Source organism: Heterodontus francisci, chromosome 23, assembly GCF_036365525.1.
Source record: "Heterodontus francisci isolate sHetFra1 chromosome 23, sHetFra1.hap1, whole genome shotgun sequence".
Taxonomy (NCBI): Eukaryota; Metazoa; Chordata; class Chondrichthyes; order Heterodontiformes; family Heterodontidae; genus Heterodontus; species Heterodontus francisci.
This window is the reverse complement of record NC_090393.1, coordinates 25,667,711-25,690,374: the sequence shown is the minus strand read 5'-3', so window position 1 is coordinate 25,690,374 and position 22,664 is coordinate 25,667,711. Positions and strand designations below refer to the sequence as shown.

The window sequence follows — 22,664 nt, the reverse complement described above, 5'->3', positions numbered from 1 at the left end:
GGAGAGAGACAGACAGAGAGAGGGAGAGAGACTGACAGAGAGAGGGAGAGAGACTGACAGAGAGAGGGAGAGAGACTGACAGAGAGAGGGAGAGAGACTGACAGAGAGAGGGAGAGAGACTGACAGAGAGAGGGAGAGAGACTGACAGAGAGAGGGAGAGAGACTGACAGAGAGAGGGAGAGAGACTGACAGAGAGAGGAGAGAGACTGACAGAGAGAGGGAGAGAGACTGACAGAGAGAGGGAGAGAGACTGACAGAGAGAGGGAGAGAGACTGACAGAGAGAGGGAGAGAGACTGACAGAGAGAGGGAGAGAGACTGACAGAGAGAGGGAGAGAGACTGACAGAGAGAGGGAGAGAGACTGACAGAGAGAGGGAGAGAGACTGACAGAGAGAGGGAGAGAGACTGACAGAGAGAGGGAGAGAGACTGACAGAGAGAGGGAGAGAGACTGACAGAGAGAGGGGAGAGAGACTGACAGAGAGAGGGAGAGAGACTGACAGAGAGAGGGAGAGAGACTGACAGAGAGAGGGAGAGAGACTGACAGAGAGAGGGAGAGAGACTGACAGAGAGAGGGAGAGAGACTGACAGAGAGAGGGAGAGAGACTGACAGAGAGAGGGAGAGAGACTGACAGAGAGAGGGAGAGAGACTGACAGAGAGAGGGAGAGAGACTGACAGAGAGAGGGAGAGAGACTGACAGAGAGAGGGAGAGAGACTGACAGAGAGAGGGAGAGAGACTGACAGAGAGAGGGAGAGAGACTGACAGAGAGAGGGAGAGAGACTGACAGAGAGAGGGAGAGAGACTGAACAGAGAGAGGGAGAGAGACTGACAGAGAGAGGGAGAGAGACTGACAGAGAGAGGGAGAGAGACTGACAGAGAGAGGGAGAGAGACTGACAGAGAGAGGGAGAGAGACTGACAGAGAGAGACAGAGGGAGAGAGGGAGAGACAGAGAGAGGGAGAGACAGAGAGAGGGAGAGACAGAGAGAGGGAGAGACAGAGAGAGGGAGAGACAGAGAGAGAAAAAAAGAGACAGAGAGAGACACAAAGAGAAAAAGTGAAAGAGGGAGAAAGAGAAAAAGAGAGAGGGGGAAAGCAGGGAGAGCACGACAGAGGATGTGGAGCTGAAATGTGCCTGCTTCAATTAGCTGGTTCTACTATGTGTACTGACCCAAAACAACTCAAACTACTGTGCTTCTCATGAGCTGGGAGAACACAGCTACATATTTCCTCCTCCAACCTACAGACTTTTAAAATCCAAGTTGGCACTTACCTAATCAATACTTTCTAATTTACATGATCTTTATTCTTATTAATCTTATTTGTTGTTACATTTGTTGCATTTTAAACTGTGGAAACTTTTTCCTTGGGTTCAGTGTCTCATTTCTCTCGGCGAACCCTCAGTCCCTATGGTCAGAATGTGACATGGCCTTTGATTAGCTGGGCTGAATGTAGTGAGCCCAGAGCTCAGACAGAAAGCTCTTGGTAGTATATTTCAGCTGCTTGTTACATCATGTGAATGACCTCAACTTGAACAGCACAGACTAAGAAATAGTTTTCAAAATTAGACTGGGACAAAGGAAATTTAATGTATCTCAAACGCAAAACGATTTGCCAATTTTCATAATGTATTTACACATCACACACACACAAAATCCACAAGATGCCTAAATTTGCATTGAATGCTTTGGTCTCCCCTTAGATACATGACCAGACACAGTATCAGAGATGCTGTATCAGAACAAGCTGGGTTATCTGCTGTATCAGATTTACTGAAGCCATCTGTACCATGACAGAAAACCAGCTACATGGCACATTAAATGGATAAAGATGTTTAATTTTCCTCACAAACATGTCTTGCACTGTGGACTTTGCCTTTCAGCCAGGCTTTAAAAAAAAACGATTATCCAGTTGCTCAAATCCCGAGAGCCTGTACTGATTCTCACAACAACTTCTCCATACAAGTGTCAATTACATTACAAGGGCTCCCGATGAAGAAAGCTGTTTTAACAGGAGACTTCAAATCAGCCAAATATAAACAAATGAAACCCAAATGAAGCAGTTTAGCACCAGAGTTGGGAAAGGACTGCTTCATGGGCCAGTGCATTGAGGAAGCCATCAGAGGCAATATTCATTTGGCATTGCTGAAATACCCTCCCCTCTTAATCCTGCCTCCAACCCCCTGCCACTCACCTCTGGCCTGCTAACCAATGAAAACAACCTACTCCCAGCACGGTTGCAAAGTTACTTCCTAAAGGTTACACATTTGGAGTTAGAATATTTTCATATCCAAATGAAGAATTTTTTTGAACATAAAACAGTCTTTCGCCCTCCCACTCCCTCCCCAAAACACTCAACATTTCACACACAAACGTGGATATAGCTCACTACAAGGACTTAATTATGCGAACAGCCCATGCACATTCTTCCACTGTTACAAACTCTTCCCAATCTACTTGAAATAAAAATGAGGAAAATTTGCAATAAAAGAAAATTTTGAAGATTAGAGTCAGAGTTATATAGCACAGAAACAGGCCCTTCGGCCCATCATGTCCATGCCAACCATCAAGCACCTATCTATTGTAATCCCATTTTTCGGCACCTGGCCCGTAGCCTTGTATGCTATGGCGTTTCAAGGGCTCATCTAAATACTTCTTAAACGTTGTGAGGGTTCCTGCCTCTACCGCCCCATCAGGCAATGTGTTCCAGATTCCAATCACCTTCTGGGTGAAAACATTTTTCCTCAAATGCCCTCTAAACCTCCTGTCCCTTACCTTAAATCTATGCCCCCTGGTTATTGACACCTCCTTCAAGGAAAAAAGTTTCTTCCTATCTACCTTATCCATGCCCCTCATAATTTTATATACCTCAAATCAGGTCCCCCCCCCTCAGCCTTCTCTGCCCTAAACAACCCTAGCATTTCAGGGGCACTCTCAATTGAAACTAAGGATCTATCAAACTTATTCAAGGTGGAAGTGTGGTTTGTGCTGAATCAGCTAATCAACTCTGGCAGCAATTGGGGGTCGATTAAAGTGTCAACATGGCTCTTTGGTTAGGGAATGGGGGAAAAACCCAGTGACTTCCAGCTAGGAAGAGCGCCTGCGTCAGTATATACATTGATCAGGCCACTTCAGATGGACAGCTGTCTGGCAACGTTCAAATGAGGTCTGGCTGTTAAAATGGTACCATCCTCCCACTGGCAGACAAGTAGCCCCTGTATCCTGCTGGCTTCCCATCCAGGAGTGAATATTCCCCTAAGTCTAGATGCTTGATCCATTTCTAAACAAGTGTCAATTAAAAAGAAAGGCTCTACAAAATGCAAGTCTGTCACAAAACGTCCCAAACTGCTTTACAGCCAAAAGAAATACTTTTGAAATGTTACTTTGTATTGTAAAGCAGACTTTAAATTGATTTCATTCAAAATTATTACTTACATTTCACATTATATGATTTTCATTATGAAATAGATAAGCACGCGGTTTAGTTGATAAAGTAGCGTGTTGAAACTGGCTGACTTTTGTACAGAAATGGTTACGATCCGTCTTAAAGCTACAGAGTCTTATTGCTTTGGAGTTTTTTTGGGGAATATTTTTACAATTTCCCTTCAAGGGAATTCAATGTATAAAAACAAGCGTCTGTAGCTGCTGCTGGATGCTGGAGGACCTTCAGAACAGAAGGATTTGTGGGTGTCCAGAGGGCAGTACTCAGTATGGGATACAATTCAAGACAATACACTATCACAGGGCCACAAAACATCTTGACTGCATTTCCATTGTATCCCAGTTGTCTTGTCGTCCAGTATTAATTGTATTTTATTTTGTGAATAAATGAATTGTTTCAGCCCATCCAATCTCTGGCCTGCATCCAATAGTTTTCATCTACCCAAAACAAGTGTGCATGCAATGCAAAGGTTATATTTTATCAGGTTGTGGTATTGCAGTTGGGATAAACGTGATTTTTTTTTTGGACAGCAAGACGCATGGTTCATTTGCAGACAGTAATCAGGTCACTGAACAACTCTCAGCAATACAGGAGAACAAACACGATTTTTCAATTGTGTTTAAAAAAAAAAATCAAGTTGGAAGGGCCAATAGTCATAGTGCAAAAGAGTAAAAAGGTAAACCAGGGAGTAAAACATCAAGTCTGTATTTTAAATTTGAAGATTGCTAGAGGAAAAGTTATTTTCAACTGTAAAAATGCATGGAGGAGGAACAGCCCAGTCAGATGCAACTTAAAAGGACCAAAAGAGGAAAATAGGAAAGCTCAAACAAGCAGCAATAAAAAGGAAAATGTGAGGGAGACACTGTGGCTATAAAATTTGTCTCCATAATACCTGATATTTCAGAGCTACGGGTGCCGTTTTACCGCAAATGATGTACGTGGTACATGCATACACTTCTGGTACTAGCTACACCGGATACCATTTTAGTGAGGGCTTTAGCACATGTGCAAAAAGCACCACCAGAAGAATTCAGGTCGCAGATCGTGATGTCAATCAGCATGCAACACTGATTTGACACCAGTGCTTCCACTGATTCCAGCCAATGCCCTCTCAAACACATTTTCCTGTTCTAATTGAAGAAGAGTTGGAGGTTTCCAAGTTGTGTAACGTTACTAATGTCTACAGGGAGCAGTGTGGCATATCCTGACTTCAAGGATTCTACGCAAACTACTTTCTCCCAGACATGGGTGCAGCATTTCCATCATTCTTGGACTAGAGCAGAACGGAGAATGAGCAGAGGCAACACTGAGTAGGACAAGCTGCTGAAAGATGGGGGTGGAGGGCTGTGTGGAGAAAGGCTCTCAGCAAGTGACCATATCTGCCCAACGTCCTCAGGGAGCAATGCTCTAAACTGAACTTCAGTGAGGAACAGTGGTCGGGATTTTGATTTAAGTGAGAGGGCAGGAATGGAGGTGGGCAGTCATTTAAACCCTTCCCTTGGGTCAGCCTGCTGGTTTCCCATCACGGAACTGACATGCTTAAAAGTTTAAAAGACTCCAAGGAGAGCAGGAAGAGGCAACTTGCCTGAAATGGATAAGTGGCCAGATAAGCCTCTTAACTAGCTTGTTGTCAGCATGTTAAAGGCCAATTTTGAATTTTCTTTCTAAGGCATGCAATTAACACAGGGTCTCGACCAAGACAGGGAGGAGGAGGCGTCAACACAGCAGGGCGCGAGTCAAAATAGCAGGAGAGCAGCAAGAAGCACCAATGAAGAGGGAGAGCTCAGAGAAGGCCCTCATTCACAGACAACCAGTGGTACAGCATCAGGAGAATTATCTGTAATAGTCCTTCACTCTTGACAAGGGCATTTTTTTTTGGGTGGGGGCGGAAATGGGGCAGTTGGGGCACTTTGCAGGGTGGACAGGTTCTTCTGCATACAGGCCTTACGGGTTTATGAAAGGGGGGGGGGGGGGGGGGGAGGCTCAGGAAGACTCCACATTACAACTGAAAGGAGGAATGGACATAACAGGAAATGGGATTAAACCACTCCGAGTTGGGATCGACTTGCGATGAGGAGCAGCATCTGCAGAAGCAGAGGCAAGTCCCTGCACAATAGGAGCACGGGGTGAGCAACAAGGGGCAGGAAAGCAACAAAGGCAATACCTCAGCATAGGGTCTACCGCCAAAGGAAAAGCTACCGGGACATGTCAGAGTGTCAGTGCCACAATAGGCTGCGTCTGTCCAGGCAGATGGTTGCTGACTTGTGTGCCCTCGTTGAGGATCATCTGAGGATTCGCAAGAACTGTCACCTTCCCATGGTTGTCCAGCCACATTGGCCTTGCACTTCTTTTGCAATCAGTTCCTTCCAAGCAGCAGGAGCAATTGGTGGCATCTCACAGGCAGCAGCACATCATTGCATCATGGAGGTGACAGATGCTCTGTTTGAGAGGACAGGGGATTACACCGAATTCCAAATGGATAACGGCACTCAAGCTCAAAGGGCAATGGGATTTGCCTCCTTCGCTGGATTCCATCAGTTGCAGGGGATCATCGATTGCACCCATGAGGCCATCAAAGCATCAAATGACCAGCCAAGGAGATTCCTCAATAGGAAGGGATTCCACTCGTTAAGCATTCAGATGGTCTGCGAACACAGGAGGTGCTTTTTGCAGGAGTGTGCATGCTATCCTGGAAGCTGCTATGACACCTTCATCCTCTGGCAATCGCAGGTGTCGCAGCTCTTCGTGGAACCATCAGAAATCCCTGGATTACTGTCAGCAGATCAGGCATATCCCTTGAAGAGATGGCTGATGACTCCACAGAGGCTCAGAAATGCTACAAGCGTTGTCTTTGGAGCACAAAGGTCAAAACCATTCTGATAAATCTCCTCTGCACCCTCTCAAGGACCCCCACATCTTTCTTAAAGTGTGGTGACCAGAACTGCACACAGTACTCCATTTGGGGACTAACCACAGCTTCATAAAGATTCAACATAACTTCCCTGCTTTTGTACTCTATGCCTCTATTTACGAAGCCCAAGATCCCATATGCTTTGCTAACCACTCTCTCAATATGTCCCACTATGTTCAAAGATCGATGCACATGTACCCCCAAGTTTGTGTTTGAGACTAGTGGTGTAATTGGTGGGATTTGGTATTTGTAGATGAATTCACTGACTGATCATTTATGTGAGGACACTGAACTTCTTGCGACACTGCATCCAGGTACTCGTAGTCAGACTCCTGGCATTCAGCATCACAGTTATCTGCTCCCACAGCCTTCACAGTTTTTCTGGAGTTCCTCTTGTGGATAGGAGACCTCTCTCCTCCTATTCAACTCCACCGCTAAGGTATCCAGCACAGCATCAGAGAACCTTGAAGCATGATCTATCCTATTGCACCACAATTCAGTGTTCTCGCTCACACTCTTCTGCAACCAGTTCCAGCACCTGCACCAGCCAGAATCCACTTCCCCTTTAAGAGCTGCAAATTAGCTTTAAGTGGTGCTTGTGTCACACAAACTTGGGCCCCATGCCGAGGCATTGCTGAAGCAACGGGTACCTGCTAATTATATATTGCGATACTCATTCTCTAGCCCTGTCCAATTTCAAAACCAATGATGGAGATAGAAAACTACAGTTGTGCGAGCAATCATTTACAAGACCAATATTTTTTGTAACTTTTATTAGGACACAAAAGAGGTTGCACAACAACAGCCCAACGGAAACAATATTCAAACCTTCGCCAGAATTTAAATTTGCAATCTATCGGACAGGGTGAGGAAAGGGGTGAGGAAAAGAGTGGATAAATTCCCAGTTCCATTTTACCTGCCTGCCATTTCACTCTGAAAGTGCAGCAACCGCCATATCAGTTAGGGCTCCTCTGTCAGCTTTTAGGACACAGCACAACAGTTTCTCTGACATCCAGTCTTGGGAAAAAGTAGGATAATGAAGTAACCCTGTTCTGACAAAATCCATCTTGCCATCAATTCCATTTACCAACGCCAGCCACTACTTAAGGCTAAAGCACACTATTTGCAACATTAGTCTCCTATTCAGACCCTGATGTCTGTTACCAACCCCATATTCTGGCCAACACTACTACCTCCTCCTAGATCAATGCCCTCCTCCACTTCTACCTCAGTCCATCTGCTGCCAAAACTTTTATCCATCCCTTGGTCACCTCCAGACCTGAGTATTTTAATGCTCTCCTGGCTGCTTCTCATGCTCCATAAACTGTACCTCATCCAAAATTCTCATGCCTGCACCAGGCCCCTCTCTTTACCTCTTCATCATTAAAAACTTTCTTGCCCCCACAATGTGTCACTTTAAAATTCTCATCCTTGTATTTAAACCCCTTCACAGCCTTGCCCTTTCCTATTTCTGTAACCTCTTCCAAGCCCACAACTGCCTACCTAAACTCTTCATTCCTTTGATTCTAGCTTCCTGTAACAGTCTGCCTCCATTTGCCCCACATTGTCAGTTGTGCCCTCAACCTGCCAGGGCCCACACTCTGGAATTACCCCCAAGCTTTCCACCTCTCTGTCCTACTTTTGACATCTCTTACTATCTCTTTTGGCATTACGTCCTTTTTTTAAAAAAAAAATTACACCTCTATTAAGCACCACCTTTCTATGTTAAAAGTGGTGAATAAGAGAGTTGTTACCAATGCAACAGATTCAACCCAGTCCTGTGCCAAGACCCTCCCATCATGCTCACTGATCCACACTGGCTGTTTGTCCCCCAACAAACAGAATTTTAAATAATCAGCTTAATCTTCAAATACCTCCAACCTATCTGTGCAATCCTCAGAGCATGGCCTTCTGTGCAGCTCCTTCGCCACTGGTGTAAAAGCAGTCAGTCAGCTCTGCGCCAGTCTCTGGAACAAACTCCCTAAAACTCCTCCGCCTTGCTAGCTTTAAAATACTCCTCAAAACACATCTTTTCACCACCTCTCCAAACTCTTGCATCAGCATCTGTCCATTTGTATTTGGCTGAACCAGACAGTTTGTAACCTTGATGTCATACTTGACCCCAAGATGAGCTACCGAACACATTTCCATGCCATCACTAAGACCGCCTATATTCACCTCTAACATTGCCCAACCCCCAACCCTTACCTCAGCTCCTCTACTGCTGAAATCCTCATCCATGCTTTTGTTACCTCTGGACTTGACTACTCCAACGCACTCCTGGCTGGCCACATTAAACTCTGCGTAAACTTGAACTCATCCAAAACTTAGCTGTCTGTATCCTTATTCGCACCAAGATGCATTCACCCAGAATGTCTGGACTTAGTGACCCACGTTAGCTCCTGGTCCAGATTTTAAAATTCTCATCCTTGTTTTCAAAGCCTTCCATGGCCCCGACCCTCTCTATCCCTGAAATCTCCCACAAGCCCTCCGAAATATCTGCACTCCTCTAATTTTGGCTTCTTGAGCGTCCCTGATTTTAATTGCTCCATCATTGGTGACTGTGCTTTCAATGGCCAAGGCCCTAAGCTCTGGAATTCCCTCCCTAAACCTTGTTGTCTCCTTTAAGATGCTCCTTAAAATCTCTTAGAGCAGCTCACCAAAAGCTTGGTCAAATATTGCACATGGCTCGGTATCAATTTTGCTCTATAACCCTCTTAAAAAGGCACCATGGATCATTTTGTTAAGGCGTTATGTAAATAGAAATTGGTGGTGTTGTTCTGCACAGCACCTTGGGACACTTTACACCATGAAAGGCACTATCTGAACACATATTGTAATTGCTGTTCTTGGAGTTCAGACAGCAGGGGACCTGACAGACCTAGAGAGGATAAAACATAACGTCAATGATAGCGGAGCAATGGAACAAAGCTTTTTGTCGAGCTCAATGAAATCAGAGACAAAAGGAAAAGGTGCGTCAAATGGCCAGTTTATTTGACAACATTTTCCTCCAACTTCATCCTTCCAGTGACAGTTAGAACCAAGAGAAGCACAAGAGACAGTTGCAGTAACGGACCAAAGGGAGCTGCAGGAGCATTAAGACAGAAATTGAAACTTCTTTTCAATGAAATTGTGCTTCGAGGCTCCAGTGAACTTGCAGAAGTTACAAGCAGAAATAAAATTGGTTTCAGGACACTTCAGGCTAGTCAAGACGCCAGACATGAAAGGCAAATTTCTTTTTTATGAAGCAACAAAGAACAGGCACAACTGAACCAAGATGCAGTAGACCATCAGATCTGTCCCAAGAGGAGGAATGAGATAGGACACCTCCCTGCTAACCAGAGCATTAAGAATTACTTCACTGGCACAGGGAATGTAGCTGAATCAGGGGAAAATGAACAAAGAATTCCCACAAGACCAACCGAGCTGGTTGACTTACAGAAGCAATCAAAATGCGACTGGATTGGAACTCACCCTTGACTGTAGTATCCTGACACACTGCTACTGTTGAGAATGTAAAAAAAAAATGCAATATTACACAATTATCAAAACTCAAGATTAAGGTTCTGTGAAGTGTATTGTGGAGCACAGTGTAATTTCTATATTGGATGCTATGTGCACACAGGTAACATTGTTTTAGCTTTACTGTAACTTCCATTCAGTTGGAAATGGCTTCTATTTTTCTAGGCACATCTGTGCCTTAGTCCCATCTCAAAACATTCCTTCTTTTTGCTGCCCCTGTTGCTGTGGCAATTGACTTCAGAAAGTTGGCTGTATTGGAAGGGCATTATTTTACCAGCAAAGCATTTCAAGAAATAATCCAGGACATTATGAACCAGTTAGATTTTGACTTTTTGGGTTTCTGGGCTCAGGTCGGTCTACCCCCACCCCATCAATACCAGGAGCATATCTGACTGAAACTTAAATGAACTTTAAACAAGCATTTACTCAGTTCAAACTATCGACTACACAGAGTGGAATCTGGTCAAACATTCCAATTACCATGTTGCGTCTGACTGAGCTGGAAAATATTAAATAACCTGCCTTTCTTGTTCCTCCAGCTGTTTCTATGTACAAGCCCAGGGATCACTGTCGTTTTGGATCTCATCTTCTCCTCTTTGCCGATTGGAAATTTGTAGGCAGATTTGCAAAAGGCTAATTTTAGTACTGCTGCCTTATGGTGGATAAATCCTAAATTAGAGTTCCAGAATGTGCTCGTAGCAGCAATGAGACATTTGCACATTATGTGTCTGCGTGGGTTTCCTCCGGGTGCTCCGGTTTCCTCCCACATGCCAAAGACTTGCAGGTTGATAGGTTAATTGGCCATTATAAATTGCCCCTAGTATAGGTAGGTGGTAGGGAAATATAGGGACAGGTGGGGATGTGGTAGGAATATGGGATTAGCGTAGGATTAGTATAAATGGGTGGTTGATGGTCGGCACAGACTCGGTGGGCCGAAGGGCCTGTTTCAGTGCTGTATCTCTAAACTAAACTAAACTAATGGAAATATGGGGTTAAACATTATAATATTAACTCCCACCCCTAACTTCACAAACCCACAACGGACAGCAGAAGGTCAGGGAAACAGTTAAAGACTTAAATATGGGGAATGCGCCAACACATCCCGCACATCATCCCAGCGTACATCGGGATGCTGCAGCCTCCACCATGGAGAGGCGGGACACATTATTAACATTTTTTAAATTGGACTCCCGCATCGCAATTGTGAGCCTGATTTAAAATTCACTGCTGCCCAGGGGATTGTGACAGCCTTTTCCAACACTCCTTGTGGGCCAGGAGGAACAGGAGTGCTCCCCTAGGTCCCTCAAGGGTCCCTTCCTCCTCCTCCAGCCCCAATGACATCCCACCTTCCCCTCTCCACCCTGCCAACTTTCCACTCTTCTGATTACCAGGCACCAGCTCCAATCTCCTGTAGTACGTTTCCTTATCTACTGCCAGCCAGGCCATGAATTTGGGCAGCTGCCAGGCAGGAAACAAAACAAAAAAGGATAGCGAGGTTCTTCCATTAACTTCAGCACCCCTGGCCTTGGCAGACTCTCTGTTTTCAGCCTACTCACATCCCTCCCTGCAAATATTGAGGCCTATGTGTGGCCTCGGAGTCATGATGATATGCACCACATTGCCATAATCTAGGCTATACTTGGTTTCACTGAACAAGGTGGGACAAAAAGTACTTGGCACTAGTTACCACAAAGGCAGCACACGGAGTGCCAAATGACGAGTACTTACCAAAGTCCCAACTTTGTGTTTATTTGACCAGTTTAATTACCAAACAGTTGGCTAAGGAACAGTCAACGAAATTTAACTTACCTAATGCACTCTGGAACATGAGACTGGTACACAATCCAAGTCCTATTTTGAAACTTCACCAGCAAAAATGCAAATGATACAGCTGCAGTTATCAGCTGCTCACGGGTAAATTTCCACGCTAGTTAATCAACAAGGTTGAACAAGTGCTGCAACAGCGCAAGGACATGAGCTTGAAAGGTCATATTTACTATGTACGATGTAATACTGAGCCAACACATAGAATATTATGCAAATTTCAGCCATCATATCACACAGGATTGAAGGTTATAAGGACAGACATGGATGGCCAAATTCTCTGAGGTACTTGCTGCTGGAACAGTGACTGGATGATGGTGCAGAATACAATTAACTGGAATGGAAGAGTGTTGGTGAGAGGAGAGATGAAAAGCCAGGAGTGCCACTCAATTATTTTCAGGAACACATTTCAAAACTTTTTCTTCCTGGGGTTTCATTATGACTTGTGTCACTATTGGGAAGATTGAACGGGTGGAGCAAAGTCCAACACAGTGCAAACTGCACATCGCCTTCAGAGGGAGTGTCACAGCGCCATTGAAGAGATTCAGCGTTTTATTTAAGGCCCTACATTGTGCAAGTTCAACTGGTCTGAAGAGAACAATCTGTTAAGAGACTATCAGGAGTTAGAGGAACACAAACAATTCCCCAATGCATAGCTGTGTTCTTTCTTGCCCTCACTCGATCTAACTTAATTTGAAACTGACTTACTCCATCTCCTTTCTCTCTGCTTCCTCTTGGGTCAGGTCTTCCTCTACACTGTAGTCAAGGATAGAGCCCACTCCAAATGAACGATTATGGTGGATCAAGGGCTTGATGTCGTCTTGGTCCTCTCCAGCCACAAACTGTCCATAAAAGGTCATCCTCATGAACTTATTGAAGAGCCATTTCCCCAGCAAGACCCTACTCAGACCAATGAGCTGCAAAAAATAACCAAATAGCGTTACTGAACTGCAAGTGACTGCACATTGTAAAGAAACATTCAATACAAATCACACTTCCACTCCTTAGAACACACAGCTCAGACCCCAGCAAAACAAGCAAATGTTATATTTGCTTATAATGCAGGCAGACTAATTAATTCAGGAATCACATAAGAGATGTTACACATTTTTCTCATTGAGGAAGCCAGACTAACATGAAAAGGCAAGAGTTTTGAGTTACTAGGGGGCCGTTTGCCCAGCTAAACGTACCCCAGTCTCTGTCAATGCCTGTGCCTGTCACCCAGCCAGAGTCACTGCCCAGCCAGTCACTGCCAGTGGGACTGTAGCCTAGTATGTGTTACTGCCTTTAGGTCAGCAGAATAAAATATTTAACTGACTCTGAAAACAGCAGAGAATAATTAATACAGACACTGATTGACTAATACTGACAAAGTATAATTCAGTGATGTAAATCTTGTATGGTTCCTCTACTGGAATTTGTGTTAGATTATGCTCTGAGTCACTGCCTTTAATTCTTATTCCTAATTTACTAATTTTAAACGTATTGATGTTTGAACCGTTCACCAGTCAAATTCCTTCATAAATTTGAAACCTTTAATTAGGTCACCTCAACGTTTCTTTCCTTAAGAAAGCAAGTGCAATTTTCTCAAATTACTCTTATCAACAAAATTTCTGACACTAGGGAATCACTGCAGGAGAACGGACACTGCAGCGGAAAATGCTCAAGAAGTCAGAAAACTCTGGTTTGAGTGAGTGCAACTGCGTTTCTGTCGATGTCTCATCAAGCTGGCACGGGGTGTGGGAGTGTATCGATTTGCACCAGTCACAGGGAGCAGGGAAAAAAACTATATCAACACTGACACCGAATACACTGCGAGTAGTTTTCTTTCATGTGCATTCTAGATTGTAAACATAAGTTTTGCATTTCAGGTCTTCACTACTACACTTGCTGAATGTGAAACACATGGAAGCCCATGCATATCCCTTACCTCCTTGTGCCGGTCCGCTAGTACGCTGTACGAACAGAGTCGGAACACGAGCAGGCTCCGCACCAGCTCAGCACTGCTCTTGCTGCGATACGCTTCACGGAAGTTGCTGAAATCCGGAATAATGGCCGAGCTGGAGCCAGGGGCAGGGGCCGGGCGCCGCACGCTCACCAGGGGAGGCAGGTAAGGGCGGCGGCGGCCAGGAGCCGGCTCCTCCCCGGCCGATTCATTCCGCTTCGGGGCGGCGGTGGAGCAGAGCCTGGCGAGGGGGCGACCTGGCAGGAGTACACGACTCGCCATGCGGGGCTGGGAAGATACTTCGGTTCTCTGTTCCGATTCCCTGCAGTGCAGGATAACACAGAGAGATAGAGAGCCCACTAGCGGTACCTGCTTGCTTCCAGGCGGAACGAAACTGACCAATCGGGTGCCAGGGCGCGACCTTCCCATTCACAAAACCCGGCCGAGCCCAGCCCCGCTCCCTGGCTGCCGCGATGATTCCATACTGCCCGACCTCTGGGGCTCTGCTGCCAGTGCCCCCAGTTAGACAGCGGAGAGGTTGTGGGACCTGGGTGGAGGGACAGAGGCTGGATGTGGGAAGGAGGGTGGATGGTATCTTTTACCTGCCAGTTAAGTTGACAGGTTCATCAATAGATATCAATTGAACAAAAGTGACTCCTATTTTAAGGGGCACAAAGAATAAACTCCAAATTAAAAGCAAAACCAAAATGATCACATAAAGGTATAACAGTGTCCCCGGTGTCAATTCCACATGCTGTGCCCACCAGTCACAGAATGCCTCAACCATACCGGTGGAGATCGTGTGCTCTCTCGCCAAGGGACACCCACTTGGCCACAGATGAGAGGCGGACTGTTGACCTCACCACTCGCAATCCCCCCAAACGGTGCCTGGGGCTGTTAATGGCCACTTTGGTCAGGCCCAAGAGCAGATCCACAAGGAGATTCAACTTGCCTGCAACCCCCGCCCCCCACCAACCATACTGGACAGCCAAAGATCAGGCGTGTGCGATTGAAGTGCAACTAGAAATTGAAAGCAATGCCTTCAAACAGTGGAAGAGGAGCTGCAACCTCTCACACTCAACGAAGAATGGGAATGTGGACCCATCCAAGCCACTAAAGTTACAGGCAGACAGGGGATAGGAGTGGAGATGTGACAAGGGAAACTTCCCATTTCCTTAAACTCTTTGGATGTAAATTGGGTGCCATTATCACATATTAACTTTTCAGAGATCCCTTGCTCAGTGAACAAAACTCGTACTGCTGAGATTATTGTTCTGGCTCTCAAGTCTTTCATCTTCTGGATAAAAGGGAATTTTGAGTAGTATTCTGCAACTATGCGATACCATTCTTGATTATGTGTGAATAAATCAACTCCTACAGTATGTCATGGTCTGGGTGGTACTTCAGCAGCTATCATCTCTTTCTGTTGGGAGTTTCTGTACTTCTGGCATACATTGCATGTAGACATCATATTTTCAATATGCCTATCCAGTACACAGCTGATCTGGCTCTGAGCTTACACTTCTCCATTCCCATGTGGCCTTCATGTATCTTTTGGAGAAGTTCTTCCTGCATTGTTTTGGGTATGATTATTCCGTATCCGGTCAGCAGAACACCATCTTCCAGTGAGATGTCATCTCTGATAGACCAGTACTGCCGTATTGCTGGCTGTGTGTGCTGTATCTTATTAGGCCATCCCTGGATCACTTTCTGAGATAGATCTGTAACTCCTCGTCTTTGCTGGTCTCAACTCTAATTTGACTCAGTTTCGATGGTGTTATGTTCACTAGGTGATGAATCTTTATGTCTAGATCTTCTGTCTCATGTTTCTCCTGTGGATGATGATCACTCTCCACTGTGAACTTCCTCCCATAGAGATATGTGTGGAACTTCTCACATCCATACATGACTCCCAAAAGCTCTCTCTCTATGTTGGCATATCTTGTCTCAGCTGATGTCAGAGCTTTGGATGCAAATGCTATTGGCTTTCCCTCTTGTACCAGGGATGATCCCAATCCTTTTGTGGAAGCATCTACTTGCAGAGTGACAGGTTTCTTTCTGTCATAGTACGACAGACTTGTCTCCTAGCATGCTACCTTTTTGGGTTTGTTGAAACGCCTGTCATGTGATTCTGACCACTGGTAGTCTACATCTTCTTTCATCAGCTCCCACAGGTTTGCTGTGTGTTCCGACATGTGCAGAATAAAGGAGCTCATGTATTGTATCAAACCAAGGAAACTTCTCAACTCTTTCTTATCTATTGGGGCTTCCATCCTCGAGATGGCTGAGATTCTTTCAGGGCTCAGCTTAACCCCGTCAGGTGTGTACACCATTCCGAACAACTGTCATTCTGTCACTTTCACAATGCATTTTGTCTGTGTTTAGCTTAATCCCAGCTTTCCTGGTTCTCTCCATGGCTTCGTGTAGATGATTGTCATGATGTTTTCCATCTACACCATATATCTGAATATTATTAGCTATGCCGACTGCTTCTTTGCTTCCCCTGTATGTCTCGCCCCCTTTCTGTTGGAACACATCCTGGCTCACTTTGAGGCCAAAGGGAAGACGCAGGAGTTTGTACCGTCCAAAGGGTGTGTTGAATGTTGTCAACAGTGAAGATTCTGCGTCTAGTTTCACATTCTGGTAGCCATTTCTGGCATCAAGCTTGCTGAAAACCTTTGACCCTGCCAGTGCTGGTGTGATTTCTTCAATGTTGGAATAGGGTAGTGATCCCTCTTTATTGCTTTGTTAAGATCTTTGGGATTTTGGCAAATTCTTAGCTGTCCAGTTGGCTTCTCTCTCACCACGATGGAATTTATCCAATCTGTAGGCCCGATGACTCTGGCGATCACCTTCTTTTCTTCCATTTCTTGAAGCTCTCTTTCAAGCTTTCCTTTCAGTTCTACTGGTACTTTACATGGGGGATGAATCACTAGTTTCATCGCTGGGTCAATAGTGATGTGATACTCAAAATCTTCAAAGCATCCAACCGTCTCATCAAAACACTCTGGGTACATTTGTACCAGATCTTCTTTGCTTCTTATTGGAGGGCACTTTTCAACAGGTGTACTATCTTCAACCTCCAGTGTCGCCTCCTTTTTGCCTTGTTCTGCACATCTTTTCCCAGTGATTGGTCTTTCTGCCAGGTCTGCAGATTGATCCATATGCAGAACATTTCCTTCTTTTTGTCAATTCATGTGGTTGTCCACAGCTCCTGCACGTCTTTCTCTCTGTTTGGTGTACATTCTTTAGTTGTTGTTTCACTGCATCGACCCTGCTGCCTGTCTCTTGGCTTAACTGGAGTCTAGCTATTTGGGAGGTCAGAGTCTTCATCTGTCTGCTCGTGGCTTCATGTGCTCTAGCAGTGTCTACAGCCTGCGATATTGTGAGCTTGTCCTGTCTGATTAGAGCTTTCTGTACTTCAGGATGTGCAGAACTCCAAATGAGCTGATCTGTCAGCCTTTCATGTGTGTCCTTAAATTTACATTTCCTGGCTGCATTTTTCAATCTTGCTACAAAATTGTCAATAGGCTCACCTAGTTCCTGCCTGAGGCCTTGAAATTCATATTGGTATATCCGATGATTTGATTTTGGCTGGGGATGGGTGCTGAATCTTTCAAAAATTTTGTTTGGGGTTTTGCCTCTTCCCTTAGGTTCCAGCTGTTAAATAAATATAATCCTTTATCTCCAGCCCACAGACGGATATAGGTGACCCTCTCCTTTTCGCTACTGCCTTTTATGAAACTATTGAATGCCAAATTGCACTTTTGTTAAAACTTCTCAAATGCCTCTACAACATCATCAGCTCCCCGATTCATTATGGGCTGTAGCAGTGCATTCATTCCTATCCCGGCTGACATTTCAATCTTTTTTTTTAGAGTTTTCGCATGAGTCACTCAGTTTTTCTGTCTCTCTCTCTCTGGCACTAATTTGGGTCATTTTTCTCAATCTGATGCTTTTAAAAATGTCATAGGTTTACTCACAGACACTCGCTGCCACCATGTTTCATCTTTATATTGTTTCTGGTTCCCAGATGTTGGAAAGAATCACACTTTAAACTTGGAAAAAGCTGGAATCAGTCTGGTTTATTTCAGCACTATGCTTTGTACTGTAGAGCCTGATTCTTGTGTTACATATAACATGACTCTTCAGTACGCCATGAATGAAGCCCCCCACTTAAACATAACAACTAGTTCTGGCTAATTAGTTCCTAACACTGTACAGATAGTATAATAGCCTATACATATCTAACAGTGGCTAACATTGCCTGGAGACAGAAAGTAGAGAGTAGCAGTGAACATTTATTTTTTGGACTGAATCGCAGAATCACAGAAGCGTTACAGTGCAGAAGGAAGCCATTCAGCCCATTGTGTCTTCACTTCTCTCTAAAAGAGCAATTCCCCCAGTTCCATTCCCCCGTCTTCTCCCTGTAACCCTGCGCATTCTTCCTTTTCATATAACTGTCTAATTCCCTTTTGAATGCTTCAATTGAACCTGCCTTCACCACGTTCTCAGTCAGCGCATTCCAAACCTTAACCACTCGTTGCGTGAAAACACTTTTCCTCATGTCACTTTTCTTCTGTTACCAAATACTTTAAATCTGTCACCACAAGCATTAATACACGCTTTGCCTTTGTCCCAGGACAGCTTTGTTATTTAATCTCCCTCTGCTCTATCAAACACCTTCCCCTTTGTTCTCTCCCCACTCCCCTCCCCTTCACTTGCTTAAAACCTAATTCTTTTCTAACCTTTGCCAGTTCTGATGAAAGGTCACAGACCTGAAACATTAACGTTGCTTCTCTCTCCACAGATGCTGCCAGACCTGCTGAGTATTTCCAGCACTTTTTGTTTTGTTTCAGATTTCCAGCATCTGCACTATTGTGCTTTTACTTTAAATCTATGCCCTCTTGTTCTCAATCTTTTCACGAGTGGGAACAGTTTCTCTCTATCTACTCTGTCCAGACCCTCATGATTTTGAATACCTCGATCAAATCACCTCTCAGCCTTCTCTTCTACAAGGAAAATAGTCCTAACATCTCCAATCTATCTTAATAACTGAAGTTCCTCATCCTTGGAACCATTCTTGTGAATCTTTTCTGTATTCTCTCCAATGCCCTCACGTCTTTCTTAAAGTGTGGTCCCCAGAACTGGATGCAATACTCCAGCTGAAGCCGAACTAGTGTCTTCTACAAGTTCAACATAACTTCCTTGCTCTTGTACTCTATGCCCCTATTAATGAAGTCCAGGATACTGTATGCTTTATTAACTGCTCTCTCAACCTGTCCTGCCACCTTCAATGGCTTATGCACATATACACCTAGATCCCTCTGCTCCTGCACCCCCTTTAGAGTTGTACCCTTTATTTTGTAATGTCTCTGCATGTACTTCCTACCAAAATGAATCACTTCACATTTCTGGAGGGAAGTATACAGTGATGTTCCCCAGGTGTCAGTATTAAGATTATTGTTCTTTTTGATACATAATAATGGCCTACACTTTGGTATACAGGAAATAATTTCAAAATTTGAAGATGATATAAAGCTTGGATATGTAGTTAACAGTGAGAAGGAGTTGAGCAGACATCAGGAGGACTTATAAAGACTGGTGAAATGGGCAGACACATGGCAGATGAAACTTAGTGCAAAGAAGTGTGAAGTAATGCATTTTGGAAGGAAAAATTACAAGAGGCAGTATAAACTAAAAGGTAATTTTAAAGGGTGTTCAGGAATAGATGGACCTGGGAGTTCAGATACACAATTTTTGAAGGTGGCAGGACAAGTTGATAAAGCCTCTATAAAATCACCCAGGATCCTTGGTTTTATAAATAGAGACGTTGAGTATAGATCAGCCATGATCATATTGAATGGTGGGGCAGGATCGAGGGGCTGAATTGCCTACTCCTGCTCCTAGTTCTTATGTTCTTATAAAACCAAGAAACTTATGCTAAACCTTTATAAATCTTTGGTTGGTCCTCAACTAGAGTATTAAGTCCAATTGTGGGCACCACACTTTAAAAAGTCTGTCGAGGCCAGAGAGAAGGTGCAGATGGGAATTACCGGAATGGTAACAGGGATCAGGCATTTCATTTACCTGGAAAATCTAGAAAAGCCGAGATTGTTCTCCTTTGAGCAGAATAGATTATTGAGAGATTTAATAGAAGTATTCAAAATAATGAAGGATTTTGATAGAGTAGATTGGGAGAAGCTGTTTTCACCGGCCAGAGGGTCAGTAACCAGAGGACACAGATTTTAAATAATTGGCATAAAAGCCAGAGGGAGATGAGGAGATTTTTTTTTTTACTCAACGAGTTATTATGATCTAGAATGCACTGCCTGAAAGGGCAGTGGAAGCAGATTCAAGAGTAACTTTCTAAAAGGAATTGGATCTCTAAGTAAAAAAGGTAAAATTTGCAGGGTTATGGGGAAAGAGCAGGGGAGTGGGAATAATTTGTAATTCAGAGAGCCAACACAAGCATGAATGGCCTCCTTCTGTGCTGTAAGATTCTCTGATTCTATGATCACATAGTCTACAACAGACCCAGAAATGGCACAAGGAAAAACCCTCATGGTGGAGAGCTTTGGTCCAAAGCCACTTTATTCCTCCCAAGCATGCTGCACTCACCACATCTCATATCTCATATTGCTCATATACTGCATCTCAAAAAGTTATTTTCTGAAAGAAATCAATCTAATTTGCATTTGAATGAACTGATACTAAGTACTTCCATAGACTAACCAAAGTTGAACTACTTTAAAACCCCAGGAAATCCAAATGCTAATAACTGGTAATTTTCACATCTAATTTGATTTGAAAAATGATTCACAACTCCACTTCAAATCATGGGCTCTAGGATGACATCACTGGTAAGAGATGAAAATTGTGTATAAATCAAATTCAAAGGGATGGGTATCATTAAAGGGTAATGTCACAAGTAGGGGGACAAAAATTTAGAAAGCTTCAGGAGATCCTTGAAAGGAATCTTAATTCAGCAATATTTATTGAGGCTGGAAGGGCATAGAGTCAAGAAGCGACAGGCTATGGTTGTAATGTTTTTTTTTATTCATTCATGGGATGTGGGCGTCGCAGGCCAGGACAGCATTTATTGCCCATCCCTAGTTGCCCTTGAACTGAGTGGCTTGCTAGGCCATTTCGAGGACATGTAAGAGTTAACCATATTGCTGTGGCTCTGGAGTCACATGTAGGCCAGACCAGGTAAGGACAGCAGATTTCCTTCCCTAAAGAACATTAGTGAACTGGATGGGTTTTTACAACAATCGACAATGGTTTCATGGCCATCATTAGACTAGCTTTAAATTCCAGATTTATTAATTGAATTCAAATTCCACCTTTTGCTGTGGTGGGATTTGAACCCATGTCCCCAGAGCAATACCCGGGTCTCTGGGTTACTAGTCCAGTGGCAATACCAGTACGCCACCGCCTCCCATGGGTCGGTAGGTGTAAGCATAAGTCTTCAACTCAGTGACAGTGCAGCCCAGCACTTGGCTCCTCTCCAAAGGCTGCTGAAATTTATTTAGGTAGTGCACTTGCTCCTTCCGAGGAGGTTTTTTGCCTACAGCGCAATCAGATAGATCAGCCCTGCAGCAAGCTTACATGAAGGTATGTCCAAATTTCAGGCCCCAGCTAACTGTTACTGCCCTTGTGCATGTGGAAGATCCATGCTACTCGTAGTTGTTGATGTCTGAGTAGCAAATAGCGGGGCTTGGCATCTTCTGCTCTGCTGACACAGACCTTGAGAAGGCAGCTTGCAGCAGCTATTGCTAGGTGGGCCTACCAGCGTCTGCAGAAGTGGTGCCACCTTGGCAGGTTTGACCAACCAGGCAACACAGCTAAGCCATCTTTCGTGCAATGTCATACAAATAATGATATATTGTGATTGGGAGGCTTCTGAAGAACATTCCGGCATGAATGATAGACAGGCATTTGCGTCTCATTGTAATGCTGCTAGGGAGATGCTAGCACTCTGTCATTGGGAGGAGGATCCTCCACCAACCTCTCTCTGAAGATGTTGGAGAGCAAGTAGGAGGTACCAGAGCGCATCTTGGGCAGCCTGTCCAGTCTAGCAGTCTTCTGCTGGTCCTCTCTCCTCTGAACGCACAAACTTGATGGATTAGTGGTAGAAAATCCTCTTGTGCTAGTAAAGGACGCTCAAAGTGAAATAAGTAAATAATGGCATCTGACATTAAGGCTCATTAAAGCCTAAGTACTATCTGGAAATAAAAGACATATAAGAGAGGCTTTTAAAAAGCCTAATCACATAATACTCTCATTGGCAAAGTTAAAACCCATGAGATTAAAGGAACAATAGTACTATTGTGTTCAGTTCTGGGCGCGACACTTTAGGAAGGATTTCAAGGTCTCAGAGAGAATGCCGAAGAGATTTACTAGAATGGTACCTGAGGCGATAGGAGGAGAATATTGTTTACTCAGTGAGTTGTTGTGATTTGAAAGGGTGATGAAAGCAGATTCAACTATAACTTTCAAAAGGGAATTGGGAAAAATAAATTACAGGATGATGGGGAAAGAGCTGGGGCTTGAACTAATTGTATAGCTCTTATAGTCAGCACCAGCACAGTGGACTGAATGGCCTCCTTCAGTGCTGTATTATTCTATGATAATATGATTCTATTGCTCCTACTTTTAAAGTGCCTTCTCCCCAGACAATTTTCCCTGGTATGCTGGAGATTTAAGCTGCAGGGTATGATTACATAGCACACTGGCGTCAGCACTATCTGAGCCCAGAATCCAGAAAATGGTGTCTGATCTGCTTCTGGCCACTTCTAATGCAGCCTGCATGATGCGCTATGCTTGTAAGGGCGCTAGTGCAGGCACACCATGCATGCACCAGAAGCATGCAGCGTGGGAAAATCGTGACATCACTGTGTGTCTAACACTGATTTGGCACCCGACCTGCCATTTTGGAACCCGTAGATCCTGTTAATGGCCTCTTTTAAACATTCTCAGCTGAACATGCGTCCAGCTGCACGAGTGACCAATACACTCAGA

At 44.3% G+C, this 22,664-nt stretch overlaps 1 protein-coding gene across 1 annotated transcript in view; it reads right to left on the bottom strand.

The window, feature by feature from the left end:
• The window catches only part of LOC137382655 (proline dehydrogenase 1, mitochondrial-like), a 43,966-nt gene extending 29,955 nt beyond the window's left edge, over nucleotides 1-14,011 (bottom strand). Inside the window, exons 1-3 of the mRNA XM_068054876.1 lie at nucleotides 13,626-14,011; nucleotides 12,404-12,612; nucleotides 8,833-8,853 (exon numbers count right to left, since the gene is read on the bottom strand). Of these exons, the coding sequence (XP_067910977.1) occupies nucleotides 8,833-8,853; nucleotides 12,404-12,612; nucleotides 13,626-13,922 (527 nt within the window). The 5' untranslated portion in view covers nucleotides 13,923-14,011. The remainder of the gene's footprint in view (nucleotides 1-8,832; nucleotides 8,854-12,403; nucleotides 12,613-13,625) is intronic.
• Between the last annotated feature and the right edge of the window lie 8,653 nt (nucleotides 14,012-22,664).